Source organism: Astyanax mexicanus, chromosome 3, assembly GCF_023375975.1.
Source record: "Astyanax mexicanus isolate ESR-SI-001 chromosome 3, AstMex3_surface, whole genome shotgun sequence".
Classification (NCBI taxonomy): domain Eukaryota; kingdom Metazoa; phylum Chordata; class Actinopteri; order Characiformes; family Acestrorhamphidae; genus Astyanax; species Astyanax mexicanus.
This window is the reverse complement of record NC_064410.1, coordinates 14751531-14766453: the sequence shown is the minus strand read 5'-3', so window position 1 is coordinate 14766453 and position 14923 is coordinate 14751531. Positions and strand designations below refer to the sequence as shown.

At 37.4% G+C, this 14923-nt stretch overlaps 1 protein-coding gene across 1 annotated transcript in view; it reads left to right on the top strand.

Moving 5' to 3' along the window:
• Positions 1 to 14697, top strand: part of scn4ab (sodium channel, voltage-gated, type IV, alpha, b) — a 40414-nt gene extending 25717 nt beyond the window's left edge. Inside the window, exons 17-26 of the mRNA XM_049475884.1 lie at positions 3036 to 3156; positions 3597 to 3751; positions 3957 to 4130; positions 4263 to 4385; positions 8308 to 8589; positions 8667 to 8720; positions 8874 to 9011; positions 9517 to 9621; positions 9758 to 10028; positions 10433 to 14697. Coding sequence (XP_049331841.1) covers positions 3036 to 3156; positions 3597 to 3751; positions 3957 to 4130; positions 4263 to 4385; positions 8308 to 8589; positions 8667 to 8720; positions 8874 to 9011; positions 9517 to 9621; positions 9758 to 10028; positions 10433 to 11679 — 2670 coding nt within the window. The 3' untranslated portion in view covers positions 11680 to 14697. The remainder of the gene's footprint in view (positions 1 to 3035; positions 3157 to 3596; positions 3752 to 3956; positions 4131 to 4262; positions 4386 to 8307; positions 8590 to 8666; positions 8721 to 8873; positions 9012 to 9516; positions 9622 to 9757; positions 10029 to 10432) is intronic.
• The last annotated feature ends 226 nt before the right edge of the window (positions 14698 to 14923 follow it).

Below are 14923 nucleotides of genomic sequence, written 5' to 3'. Positions count from 1 at the left end.
AGCAAGGCAGAAAGTATATTGAGATCTTAGAGCAACATAGTAACGGGTCTGGAAGAAGAGGGTAGCGGTACTGGACTTACCTGCCTGCTGTCCTGATATGTCCCTAATTATATATATATACAGTTGCAAGAAAAAGTATATGAACCCTTTGGGATTACTTGGATTTCTGCATAAATTGGTCTTAAAAATGTGTTGTGATTTTCAAGTCAATAGACAAAAACTGCTTGAACTAATACCAAACAAAAAATATATATGTTTGCGTGGTTTCATTGAACACAAGATGTTAAGATTCACAGTGCAGGGTGGAAAAATAACTATTTAATAACTAGTTTAACCCTTCTTTGGCAGCAAAAACCTCAACCAAATGTTTCCTGTAGCTGCAGATCAGACCTGCACAACAGTCAGGAGAAATTTTGGATCATTCTTCTTCACAAAAATGCCACAGCATCTCAGTTGGGTTTAGGTCAGGACTCTCACTTAAGGCTTGTGTTGTGTACAGTAAAGTTGTGAGTGGTATTAGTGAATATAGTTACTATTATAGATCGTGTATAACATTTTAAAAATGAAGTGTATTTTGCAAATAATAACTTACCAAGAATGATTGTGTGAAGAAATAATAATAAAATTAAATAAAAATCTACAAAAAAAATAAAATTGCAGAATTTGTAGTACATGCATATAAACTGCAAACTTAAAAATTCTACGAAACAAAAATAATCTTAAAGCCACACAGTAAATTACAGACTGTTGCAAAACAGAATACTGCTAAGATAATATAATATCCTTTATTAACCCACACATTAAATAAAAAGCAAATACATAGTAAATAAGGGTTAATTTAGCACATATTGTTGGTAAACATGTTGACATGAATTTAGCTATTGCATATAGTAGAGCACTACAGCAGTAATAAATAAACAGATATATTGCACAGCACGTGTTATACAGTCTGACAGGGCCACTGAAGGAGCTTCCCAGTGCTGTCAGAGTGGTGTATTAAAATCACAGTGTTATTGTGTCACAATATATTTTATAAGATACGACATGGCACACCCCTTGAGTTGACCATGAGATATCTATGAGAAATCATACATTAGAAATATATTAATAGGGCTAAATATATAAATGAATAAATGGAGGCTTCAAGGAATTATATTGAGTGATATATTGAACTGCAATACATTAATATATTATGCTGTGGCCCTTACTAGAAATAATCACTGTGACACTGAAGGTGCTCACCCAAGTTCTAGTCCTAACTCTTTAGCTTGAATGCTGTTAAGAATGACCCGAGCTTCAGATAAAGAGAGAAATTAGGATCTTAATGGTTTGACGGTCTGCAGATAATCTATAGTAATAGTATTTTTTTATAATACCACTCTCAGCACCCTTTCTTACTATGGTGTCGTCTTGGTGACATAACTGATGGTACAAGTTTACTCCGTGTGCTTGTGACCCCTGTGTACCTCATTCAAAGTCCCAGAGAACATGGGCCATCTTCAGCTTCTGACTGGAGACATAGAGAGCTCGAGTGGTTTTTGGGGTCAGAGGAGAGGTCATGTGTCACAGTGACGGAGCGTGGGAAACGGCACCAGCGCAGCAGGATTAGTTAACCTGATGGACAACTATCTGACCTCCTTCCTCCAGTCATCAGCTTGTGGGCTAGAACTGTAGAGTTCCTGTAAATCTATAAACACATCTGTGCACGCTTTTCCAGAGCTTGGGTAATCTCAAACCTACGGCTGCTGGTTTGGGTCAAATGTTTGTTGAAACATTTCATTGAGGTGCACAAGCCCTGACTCATTAGGCAACTGTTTGTTGGTATGTCTGTAAACTGGGTAGAATTACACGGCTCACATGACACACTCTCTCATGTCCCAACGCCTGGCATGCCACACTCGGACATGTTTCTCCTCAGGGAAGGGGATACATAGCTGAGGAGGATCCAGTGGTGCAAATCAATCTGCTGGACTTCACAAGATTTGGAAAAAAGAGAAAAACAAAACAAACCCCAAAATAACAGCATGTGATATGCCGTGACTAGCGCTAGCTGTGATGACGACTCAATCTGCTAAAAACTGTGTCTTAAATGAACTACCCTGTGTAAAAGGTTCCTACACTAAGACTGACAATAATTGCGATATAAGGAGGATCCTATAGGAGAAGATTCATTCACTGTATCTAAGCATACTTTGTCACTCAGGCTTGTTTACTCTTAAAGCTTTAGTTACATGCATCTACGTCAGTGAAAGAGGAATCATGCTTGAATCCGAGGGACGGATTTATACACCGCGGTTATCATTCACAGTGTCTTCTTCATGTTGCTAAATATAACTTCTTTTGAACTGGGACTGTAAAACCAGATATATTCTTGTACTAGACGTCCCAAGTGCTCTGGTTAACACACTGAGACAGAGACAGTACAAGAAATCCACAGCAACAGTTCAAACCAGGTATCATACGGTGTCACCAAAAAGCTGACCCAGTGACCAGCTCAGCTCGTAGAATACAGTAAATAGTGAATTCCAGAAGATGAATACTGTGTTTTTATTTGTGACACAGCCCTCTAAAAATTCAGTGCACCCCCTGGTGATGTACATCGGTGCTCAAGGAGCACCATGCAGTATATATATTTTTTTTACAATAAATTTAAACCAAAACTATTCCACAAACATCAATAAAATATAACCTGCGATTTACAACAAATCCAGTAATTTATAAAATCTTTCACTAGGTGTAGGCTAGCTCTGTTAAGCTCTGTGCAGCGTGTCGCCTTGCTCACTTGAAACTCAATAGTGATGGGTGAGAAGAAGCTGACATTAGAAATTAACATATACGATGATTAATTGTCCAGACTCCACAAAATGTTGTCAGCTTGCTTTACCTTGTATCCTTGTGTACCTAATGTCTTCAGTATTAACAAATCTCATCCATTAGGGCTCTCACTTTAGCGCTGTGTTACTTGATGTGGTGGTTCAACTGCTAGACAGTTAAGTGATGACTGGATAACACAACTCTTTGTATCTGTTGGGCAGCTAAAAGACTCAGGTGGAGATGACTCGTCTTGCAGCACCGTGGACAAGCCACCCGAGGTAGAAGAAGCTGAATCAGAGGAAGAAGAAGATCCAACCACCCCAGAGGACTGCTATACTGAGAGTGAGTCAAAAAGGAATTATTTTTTAAGAAAATAAACCAGTAAGCAATATTCACTGACATGGTGAGGTATCAGTATGTAAACTGGTCATGAAGTGGTACCTCGGGGGACGGCTTGGAAATGGCCACACTTGTATAAGCTGTTAACACTGGCCAGTGTTTAACCTCATTCACAAGATAACAGCTCAAAACTTATATATGTGTATATATGTGTTTGTGTCATTTATTTCTATATTAAATATTATTATTATTATTATTATTATTATTATTATTATTATTATTATTATTTTGGAGGAGGAGGAGGAGGAGAAGGAAAGGTGGAAGAGGAAGAAACAGGCCTCACAATTTGGTTTCTATCGATGTATAAATGCAAAATGATTATGTAGTCAATACCGTAAGAGAAATGATTGACAGTGTTTTTGCTCCTGTGTCTTGTGTACTAGAGTGCATCAGACGGTGTCCCTGCCTGGATTTAGATATCACTCAGGGCAGAGGAAAGTCCTGGTGGGCCTTCCGGAAGACCTGCTTCCTCATTGTGGAGCACAACTATTTTGAGACCTTCATCATCTTCATGATTCTGCTTAGCAGCGGTGCTTTGGTAAGCTGAGATCAAATCTATGACAAACATGGTAGTAATGGTACAGATGTTCTAAATTCCAGGTAGAATTAGTTGTACCACTGGGCAAAGCATCTACCTCTCTACCCCAGGAGGCAATGCTTTGCTGGTGGCACTGGTCAAAGTAACAAAATGAGCAGCCAGATCAACATCATTCTAAAAGAAATGTTTGCTTGTTTTATTTGAGGCTTTTGAGGACATTTACCTTGAGCAACGAAGAACAATTAAAATAATCCTGGAGTACGCAGATCAAGTCTTCACATATATCTTTGTGGTGGAGATGCTCCTTAAGTGGTGTGCATATGGTTTCAAGACTTACTTCACAAATGCTTGGTGTTGGCTGGACTTCCTCATTGTTGATGTGAGTATTTGTTTTATCATATCAAAATGAAGCGAGTTTGTAGCTTGTCTAGTTAGCGAAACCCCTTCAGTAATTCAATTTTTAATCTAACCACACATTTTCAGTTATAACGATGTTCATTCTGACCTACAGGTCTCCTTGATCAGTTTGACTGCAAACATTTTGGGTTATTCTGAGCTTGGGCCAATCAAATCTCTGCGGACACTGAGAGCACTGAGGCCACTTCGTGCTCTATCTAGATTTGAAGGAATGAGGGTGAGACCACTTAAATTCAGAGTATTGATCTAGAATGAGTTTTCTTTTGGAATGTTGTAGCTAATAATCTTTGAGGAATTCTGAAATAATATGTTTCTCCACAGTCACTGCACTTCTAACCTGATCTTAACCATTTAAATAAGGCACATGCTATTTGCACCCGGGTGTATGCAGCAGTGTGTGCTATTTGCACCCGGGTGTACGCAGCAGTGTGTGCTATTTGCACCCGGGTGTACGCAGCAGTGTGTGCTATTTGCACCCGGGTGTACATAGCAGTGTGCGCCATTTGCACCCGGGTGTACATAGCAGTGTGTGCTATTTGCACCCGGGTGTACATAGCAGTGTGTGCTATTTGCACCCGGGTGCAAATAGCACGTGCCACACAGCAAGGCTATTTTCACCCCTTAATTAAAAAAAAAGAAAGAGAACTCATCTGCACATGTCTACCAATGAATGCGAGGGAGCGAAAAGGCGCAAATTCACAGATGGGGAAACGGAGACCATAGGAAATGGTAAGCAGAATTTGGTTATTATTTATGTATAAAAGGCCCATCACTCAATTTAACTCTACATTTTAAGATAAATATTTAAGACAGAGTGTGAGAATTATTATCTATCGAACACTGTTGACTGAAAACGAATAAGCTAAGATAGTGTTTTGGTGGATCTCAGTTTAAGTTATTTGATTGAATTAAAGTTTGAGGCAGTTAGGTAACTTGTATCTAACCTTATCTTAGTTATTAAGTAAAAAGTTTTGTATTTTGTTGCTTATTCTGATTAATTTAGCTAGCTAGCTAGCTTATTGCTGGCTAGTACAGAGCCCGGGAGGGGCCGTGGGTAAAAAAAAAAATTAAATCGAGCGAACGATGTAGCAGTTCATGCCAACAATTTCTCTAATTCGTGCGAACGATTTCTTTTATTCCAGCGAACGATTAAGCCAACTCTTATTTCTAGTTCATGCATGCACAGGCAGGATAAACACAGTCTCCGGCGATGTTCATGCCTTCTGCGGTGGTGTTTTAGGGCAACTCTTAATTAGAGAATAAAGTCTAATATAACGAGATTAAAGTCGTAATATTACGAGATTAAAGCCGCAGTATTTTGATTTTAATTGTAACTGCTTGGCCTGCAGCGCAGGGCACGGAGGGAAAAGAGCACATACCGTCAGTTAGAAACGTAGATAAATGACGGTGATCTCAGGATCTCATAACAGATCATGCATGATCACCGTCAGTTATCTACGTTTCTAACCTGCTTATTATTAATGTTCTAGTGTTACAGCTTTCGGCTCTGCGCTGCGAGATTCCTCTGTGCGGGGAGAGCGCGCGGCGCGACACGGAGGCTTTCCACCGCATTTTAGTTTTTGCTACCAAACGAACATAAATACAGTAAATTCCAGTCATGAATAAAGGAAATAAACCTTTTACTGAAACAAGACGACTGTCTCTGTGTGTTATAAAAACCATATCAAATTCAAATATACTGTGAAGCATGATATGCGCGTCAAAGTTATGATCAATGTGGAATAGTTAATTTCTCACTATTTAGTAATATAGGGCTAATGTATTAATTAAATAAACATAATTCATATTAAAATATTCCCAATATTTCCCAGCAGATCTACCTTATAAAGCACCCCCTATAACTGTACACCCAACCAAGAAATACTTTTAGTACTAGATATTCAGTCAGCCTCCAAGGAAATGCACCCCTTCTTAAATCTGGTTACATCATTATTACATTCATGGTATTTACACCCTCTATATGGGAATCTGTGTAGCAAAATATGGTCACCTTTTACAGGTATATAATGATGGAAACACAAAATTGCATTTCATGTATAACATATGCTGTTTCTAGCTTTTATGTCATATAAAAAGACATAAAATCCAAATAATTATAAAGTAGTTCAAAAAAATATGCACATGAAACAGTGTGATAAAACGGTTTATGTATGTTTCTGAGCTTATAAGTCTGCATTATAATTCTGATAATGATGTATCAGAAAATAGTATGTTTAAATGGTTTCATTTTCATATAATTTGCATACAGGGTAATTTGTAATACAAATTAGTTGGGATAATTGTTATATGAGATAACAGGATACCTGTTTTTGGTGTAATATCATGATATTAATGTCCTACATCTTACAATTACATTTGGTCACACATTTTTATGACATACTGGAATAAATTATCAAATTGATCCAAATTATAATATATACTGCCCACTCAAATAAACATCTTAAAACATTGTATTATTATTATTTTAGGCCAGCTATTTTAATTTTATATAGTGTTACAGATTTAAAGTAGCCTAGTACATTATATGACCCATTCATAGACAAATGTCACACACTGTATTATATAAATTTATAAATCTTTATTTCCTCATTATTACAGTGTACAATTGAATATACTGTACTAAGTAAAATATACTTATTTACGTTATATTATTGTTGAACATAAGGAATTAATAAACACAATTCCACATTGATCATAACACGTGATTTATAACACACAGAGACAGTCGTCTTGTTTCAGTAAAAGGTTTATTTCCTTTATTCATGACTGGAATTTACTGTATTTATGTTCGTTTGGTAGCAAAAACTAAAATGCGGTGGAAAGCCTCCGTGTCGCGCCGCGCGCTCTCCCCGCACAGAGGAATCTCGCAGCGCAGAGCCGAAAGCTGTAACACTAGAACATTAATAATAAGCAGGTTAGAAACGTAGATAACTGACGGTGATCATGCATGATCTGTTATGAGATCCTGAGATCACCGTCATTTATCTACGTTTCTAACTGACGGTATGTGCTCTTTTCCCTCCGTGCCCTGCGCTGCAGGCCAAGCAGTTACAATTAAAATCAAAATACTGCGGCTTTAATCTCGTAATATTACGACTTTAATCTCGTTATATTAGACTTTATTCTCTAATTAAGAGTTGCCCTAAAACACCACCGCAGAAGGCATGAACATCGCCGGAGACTGTGTTTATCCTGCCTGTGCATGCATGAACTAGAAATAAGAGTTGGCTTAATCGTTCGCTGGAATAAAAGAAATCGTTCGCACGAATTAGAGAAATTGTTGGCATGAACTGCTACATCGTTCGCTCGATTTAATTTTTTTTTTTACCCACGGCCCCTCCCGGGCTCTGTACTAGCCAGCAATAAGCTAGCTAGCTAGCTAAATTAATCAGAATAAGCAACAAAATACAAAACTTTTTACTTAATAACTAAGATAAGGTTAGATACAAGTTACCTAACTGCCTCAAACTTTAATTCAATCAAATAACTTAAACTGAGATCCACCAAAACACTATCTTAGCTTATTCGTTTTCAGTCAACAGTGTTCGATAGATAATAATTCTCACACTCTGTCTTAAATATTTATCTTAAAATGTAGAGTTAAATTGAGTGATGGGCCTTTTATACATAAATAATAACCAAATTCTGCTTACCATTTCCTATGGTCTCCGTTTCCCCATCTGTGAATTTGCGCCTTTTCGCTCCCTCGCATTCATTGGTAGACATGCGCAGATGAGTTCTCTTTCTTTTTTTTTAATTAAGGGGTGAAAATAGCCTTGCTGTGTGGCACGTGCTATTTGCACCCGGGTGCAAATAGACACTCCGTTTAAAAAATAATGCAGGATAAGTGGTGGAAATCTCATTTCACCTATGAAAACCATTGGCTGATGTTAGAAGCTTATCACAGGTTATTTAGATATAATAGTGAAAATAAAATAAAGGATTGCTGTTTGAATACCAAACCCTTGTAGCTGGGCTAATAGATTACTTTGGAAATAAAATGAAAATTTGTAAATTTAATTTTGCGCTAAACCATTACTCTATTGCTTTTCTTCTGATGTTCAGTCTGTAAAGGTATGTGTTGTGAGATCTGAAACCCACCCTTTGAATTTCTGCAGGTGGTGGTCAATGCTCTGGTTGGGGCCATCCCCTCTATTTTCAATGTCATGCTGGTGTGCCTGATTTTTTGGCTAATCTTCAGTATAATGGGAGTGAATCTGTTTGCTGGGAAGTTCTACCACTGCATTAACACCACCTCTGAGGAGATCTTCCCTCCTGAGGTGGTCAACAACAAAAGTGAATGCTTTTTACTCATTGAAGGTGGTTATGATGCACGATGGGTAAACCAGAAGGTCAACTATGACAATGTGGGCATGGGATACCTGTCTCTGCTGCAAGTGGTAAGTGTTCATACTTGGAATAAGGAAGAAGGCAGAATCAGTGGGTGGTTCTGATCTAAGTTTTTGTTTGTTTGTAGGCTACGTTTAAAGGATGGATGGATATAATGTATGCTGCTGTGGATTCTCGGAACGTAAGATGCACCATATAAAAGAAATATCAGCTGGTGTCAGTATCAACAGTTACTGACACCAGCTGAAGGGTCTTTACTCCAACAACACAATGGAACAGTGAGATGGGTGACTTGCTTTACATGCTTTCTTCTTTCCTCTCAATTTTTAATTAGGTAGAAGATCAGCCATCTTATGAGATAAACCTCTACATGTACATATACTTTGTGATTTTCATCATCTTTGGATCATTCTTCACCCTCAATCTGTTTATTGGTGTCATCATTGACAATTTCAACCAACAAAAGTCAAAGATAAGTATAAACAAACTGACATTCACAAGAACAAATGTGTTCATACTACTTTAAATCATGCCTTCTCTAAGTGTGTCCTGCAGTCCAGAGTTAATAATTATAGTTGATTTGGTCCAAAAAACAGCCATCCCCTCAAACATTAAAATAACAAGGATGTCAATTCTTATTTTTTTGTTTTACGGGTAATCTGGTTTAATCAGTTTTTTTTACTCTATTTGAGATGTAGAACGCATTAAGGGTCACCCTTTTTTAATGCCATCAAAGAACCACTTTTGCTCACATAAATAACCATGTTTGTAAAAGAGATGTGTGAGTGTGAAGAAATGTTTACATAGACTGAAGCTTATTTTACTCTTTAAAAGTAGTTTTGTCGATGACATGACTCAAAGAATCTCTTGTAGCACTTTAATATGTAGTGTTGTAGCCCTGATATATACAATACTGTTCAAGTTACTGTTAGAACTTTATAACTTTTAAAATAATTATTTTTATTTCGCTTCTGTACTTAGGAGGGCAAGACCTCTTTATGACAGAAGATCAGAAGAAATACTACAACGCCATGAAGAAGCTAGGTTCTAAAAAGCCACAGAAACCTATCCCACGCCCCCAAGTATGCATTTCATGTTGTTTGTAATAGCAGAAAGCCATACATGTGTGGAATAGTAGAACTAATTATCCTTTTGTTTTCATGTTTCACGCCTTTCCTCCACTCCTCCGGTGACTGACCTTTGGTGCATTCTTTGAAGAACTGCTGTCAAGGCTTCGTCTTCGACCTCGTCACAAAGCAGTTCTTTGACATCTTGATAATGGTGTTGATCTGTCTGAATATGATCACCATGATGGCGGAGACAGATGAGCAGAGTATAGAAGTAGAGGAAATCCTCTTCTACATCAATTTTGCTTTTATCGTGATCTTCACTGGCGAGTGTGTGCTTAAAATCATTGCCCTTCGTCAGTACTACTTCTCTGTGGGATGGAATATTTTTGATTTCATCGTGGTCATTCTTTCAATTTTGGGTAAGTTTCAGAATTTGGTTTCAGTTATAAGGATAGCCCAACTAGCCAAACATGATTTCATAGCATTGGCCTAGTTGTTAAACACATTAGATGGCTTAAAATGTACACATTTGAAATCACTTGCTTACTTCTAAAAAATTGGCCTTATACCTTTTTTTATGTGTTTGTGAGCACAAACAGAAAGTCTACGGCAAATTTGTATATAAATTGCAGAATTGTTTGCAGCTCTACTCTTAAAATGATGGATCCAACTTTCAGAAATGTCAGTATTTTGATGAAAACAGCATAAGTGGAGAAGTGATTTCTTCTCAGGAACAGTTGGTGAAAAAAGCGATTGATAAACTTTTGAAGAGTTTTGAAAGGAAGAGTACATTTACAATATGTTTTGCTTCTTTGCTTCACAGGCATAGTGCTGGCAGACATCATTGAGAAATATTTTGTGTCACCCACCCTTTTCCGTGTCATCCGGCTTGCCAGGATAGGCCGTGTTCTGCGTCTGATCCGAGGAGCTAAAGGCATTCGGACGCTGTTGTTCGCTCTCATGATGTCTCTTCCTGCTCTCTTTAACATCGGCCTGCTCCTCTTTTTAATCATGTTCATTTTCTCTATATTTGGCATGTCCAACTTTGCCTATGTGAAAAAAGAAATGGGCATCGATGACATGTTCAATTTTGAAACCTTTGGGAACAGCATCATATGCCTCTTTATGATCACGACTTCTGCAGGATGGGATGGGCTCTTGTCCCCTATCCTTAACAGCGCACCTCCTGACTGCGATCCAGATATCCAGAACCCCGGCTCGGACGTCAGGGGTAACTGTGGGAACCCGGCAGTGGGAATTGTCTTTTTCTGTACCTACATTGTCATATCCTTCCTTGTGGTGGTCAACATGTACATCGCTATTATCCTGGAGAACTTCAACGTGGCAACTGAGGAGAGTGGCGAGCCCTTGTGCGAGGATGACTTTGAGATGTTCTATGAGACTTGGGAAAGGTTCGACCCGGATGCTTCTCAGTTCATTGCCTACAGCTCTCTGTCTGATTTCTGCGACACGCTGAAGGACCCACTGAGGATTCCCAAGCCAAACACGATAAAGTTGATCACCATGGACCTCCCCATGGTACCAGGCGACAAGATCCACTGTCTGGACATCTTGCTGGCTCTCACAGCTGAAGTGCTTGGTGAGTCTGAGGCTATGGACTCTCTCAAAGCGACCATGGAGGAGAAATTCATGGCCAACAATCCATCCAAAGTGTCTTACGAGCCAATAACCACCACTCTTCGGCGCAAGCAGGAGGAGGTGGCTGCCGTGGTCATCCAAAGAGCCTACCGTAAGCACGTGCTCAAGCGCACTCTCAAACAAGCCTCTTACATGTTCAGAGAAAAGTCTGATTTGACAAGGAAAGGCGAGGAGCCTCCAGAGAAAGTAGGAATGGTTGCAAAACAACTGAGCCAGCTGTACGGTGATCACGCTGTGGAGGAGCTTCCTCCTGCAAGCATTCTTCACCTACAGAAAAGGGACATAGCAGGAAAAGCAAGGGGAAAGATCCCCTCTGTAGAGGTGCAGAGCGAGGTGATCTTGCACTCTGCTCCTTTCAGCGCCCCCGAGTCTTCAGCTTATGTGGACAATCTGAGAGAGTCTATTGTGTAGCAAGTGCATGGATCTTTCATTGCTTTTATTAATCCTAAAGCACGATAACAGCTTTTTTGAGTTATATTTTGACACCTGCAGCTTCCTAATAAGAATTCAATGCTTCAAGGGCTTCCTAAAGGGAATTCAAATAATGGAATGTCAAGTTAATTTGATTCTGAAAAAGGCACAGAATCATGTATGTATCAGCGTATCATGTATCAGTGTATGCAGTTTTAATCTCATCCAGGTCGTATTTTCATGTGCCAATTTGCTTCTTTATCTCAGTGCAAGAGTTGCTAAACACTGGAAGTTAACAGTCTTTTTGTAAATGCTTAAATAAACATTTTAATATCACAGAACAACTAGGTTCATTATGACTTAATGTAAAAGATGCACTACCTCTAGAAAGACACGAGCTGTGTTCAGAGTTATCTAATTATCTCATTCACTATTCACTATGTAGCATTTGCTACATAGTGAACTGCCCAGGGGACGACTGAACGACAACCAGTCTTTGTTTGCGTCACTCTGTACCTCTGGTATCACCACTGCATTGAATTATAGAGTTTGTTGTTGTTTCTGTAATGAGAGCGATTCTGAACACAGCTTTGAGTATGGTTAAAGTAGGTTGGGAGAAGCGGTTCATATTCACATAAATGATTTTGGTGATTATTGTTTTTTTATTTAATTTTTTTCTACATTGGCCTTGTAGTATATGCAAATATTAGATTGCAGACCTGTCTTAGTTATATCAAGAAAAAGTGGAAACAATTTTTTATGCTTAAATATTCCTTTGAAAACTGAAGAAACTGACTGTAACCAGAGTATGAAAGTGATTCTATATAGCTATATTCTATATGAGTCAGAGTGTTATTGACTCTTCTTTAAGCTCAGATCACATTTAATTTTACTGTATCTGCTCTGAGTAGTAACAGATATACAAATAGAGAATGTGATAAAAGGTTTATCATCTGTGAATAGTTTTGATACTACACTGGAGAGCTTAAAGGTGCTAAAAGGCGATTTATTTTTGTCTGCATAAAATATGCATTTTTTTTTCATTTTTAAAACACTTTATTTTCAATTTATTGTAGTTTAACATCTTAACATTTGACAACAACTACTGCTAAAATTTAACCCCCTCTGTTTCTAGGTGAATACACACCTAGAAAGAAATACTCACTAAATAAATACACACAACCATGCGCACACACAAATGACTTCATATAAGGATAATAGCATGTTTTTTTTTTTTAGGTGTCACATCCTCTACAGAGAATTTTTTGCACATTCTAAAGATTAATTATCGTATTTTGTTGCAAAATGAAAATCCTTTCATTTTCCCTAAATTTATCAGTGCTCCTTATAATCTGGAGCACCTTATGTATGAATTCTACCAGTCAGGTTGTAAGAAGCAGTAAAGCCACTCGGCTGAAGTACAGACTTATGCAGAAGTTTCAGTTTAGTTCCCTAGCAGTATTAGCATTAGCCGCTAACTGCGCTAAGTGCTAGGTCTTTTTCCATTCACTAAAGGCTAGATATTTAACCATTAAAAAGTGAGTATATCAGCCTGTAGCCTGCATGTTTACTATTTTAAAACAAGCTACGTGGCTTGTTAGCTTATATCACCTTTGCTTACCGGAACACTCATGGTTCCTCAGTATAGCGTTGTCTGGCTGCATTAGTCGCTAACCGCGGCTGGAAATATGAAAATCTTAGCTTACTGTAAATAAATGGAAGTGTCAAATAAACAGTTTCCAGGAGAGAAATCTGTATAGAGTAATATCCAGCGCTCGTTTAACTTTAAAATATATATATTTTTAAGAATTACAGTTTTGTTTCCTTAGCTTAGCATTACAGATTTTACAACCTAGCGGCTAACTAAACTCAAGTGTCCAATAGTGCGCCTTATAATCCTGTGTGCCTTATGTATGAAAATAGACCAGAAAATAGATGTTTGTTGATTGTTTGGCTGATCATGCGGAGCACCATATAGTGCTTAGAAATCGGTATTGATTTCTGGGTTGGCTTTGTTTAAATAATGTAAAAAAATATGTTTTTGTGCAAAAGTAGAGACATATAAAATTGTTAAATTCATTTAATATGTTAAATTAAAAAAATAAATGGTCAATATATTTGTTTCTCTTACACACATTTATCTATACAATATGTATTTTGATCAGGGGTGTCTAAACCTTTGCTTAACTTCTGCTTGCTCTCACTTGTTGTAGAGGCTGTATAAAACCTGTAAGCTGGTAATCTGGTTGTATACCTCTATTACTAACAACAGTATACACATACAAGATTGTTAATAATAAATGTTAAAAATGTATTTCAACCTAATATGCCTTGGGATCTTCTACAAACAAACCACAGTGCTGTGAAAAAAATGTCTGAATGTGTTGCTTATACACATCCACACATGCAGTCGGGGTTTACTGAGTAAGAACAGGAAAGGGCTTGTTTGATATAAAGTGAAAAACATACTAATGCTTGACTATCATTATTCATTTTATAACATTATGGTGATTTTTTGCATTTTACATGTTTTTGTTTAATTTTGTGAATTTAAAAATCTTACAATTACATTTCACTGCTTTAATGTTTTTTTTTTCGTTTAGCTTAAACATCACTAACACAAAACACAGGCTATAGACTACAGAAGAAGGAAAAAGATACAGCAAAAATGAAGATACAGAATTTTAGCATGAAGACTATGGCATTTTTATTTGACTTTACTTTATTGTGACTTTCTTTGCAAGTCTTTTATTGATGTTCAGATGTTAAATGTGTGAGCTATAAAGACTATGATGACCATACTTATGGTCTAGTCACATGATAATGCATATATTGTACAATAACCATCTAGAAAAACATTTGAAAACATTTTAACATGCATAGTTATTGCTTAGCCAGATATGCAAATCAGACACTATATATGTAACTGAATGCATTTTATTCATATGGGGTTTATGTTACCAACTGTAAATACTAACAGATTAATATTAATAATAAACATCCAAATATAACGCATAACTCAGTTGTTTATACTTTGTTCACTGGATGATTTGAGGCACAATGACACTGTATAAAACACATTTTCTCACTTTGCATTTCAGAGTTTAAAGAGGAAATCTCTACATATTCAAGTTGTTTTCTGGGGACAGTTAAACTGTAGCACATTCAAAGTGATGTAAGAACTGTAGTTTTTCTGGATCTGACTTTGCTAACTCTGGTGTTCTGACCAGATCAGTGGATATTT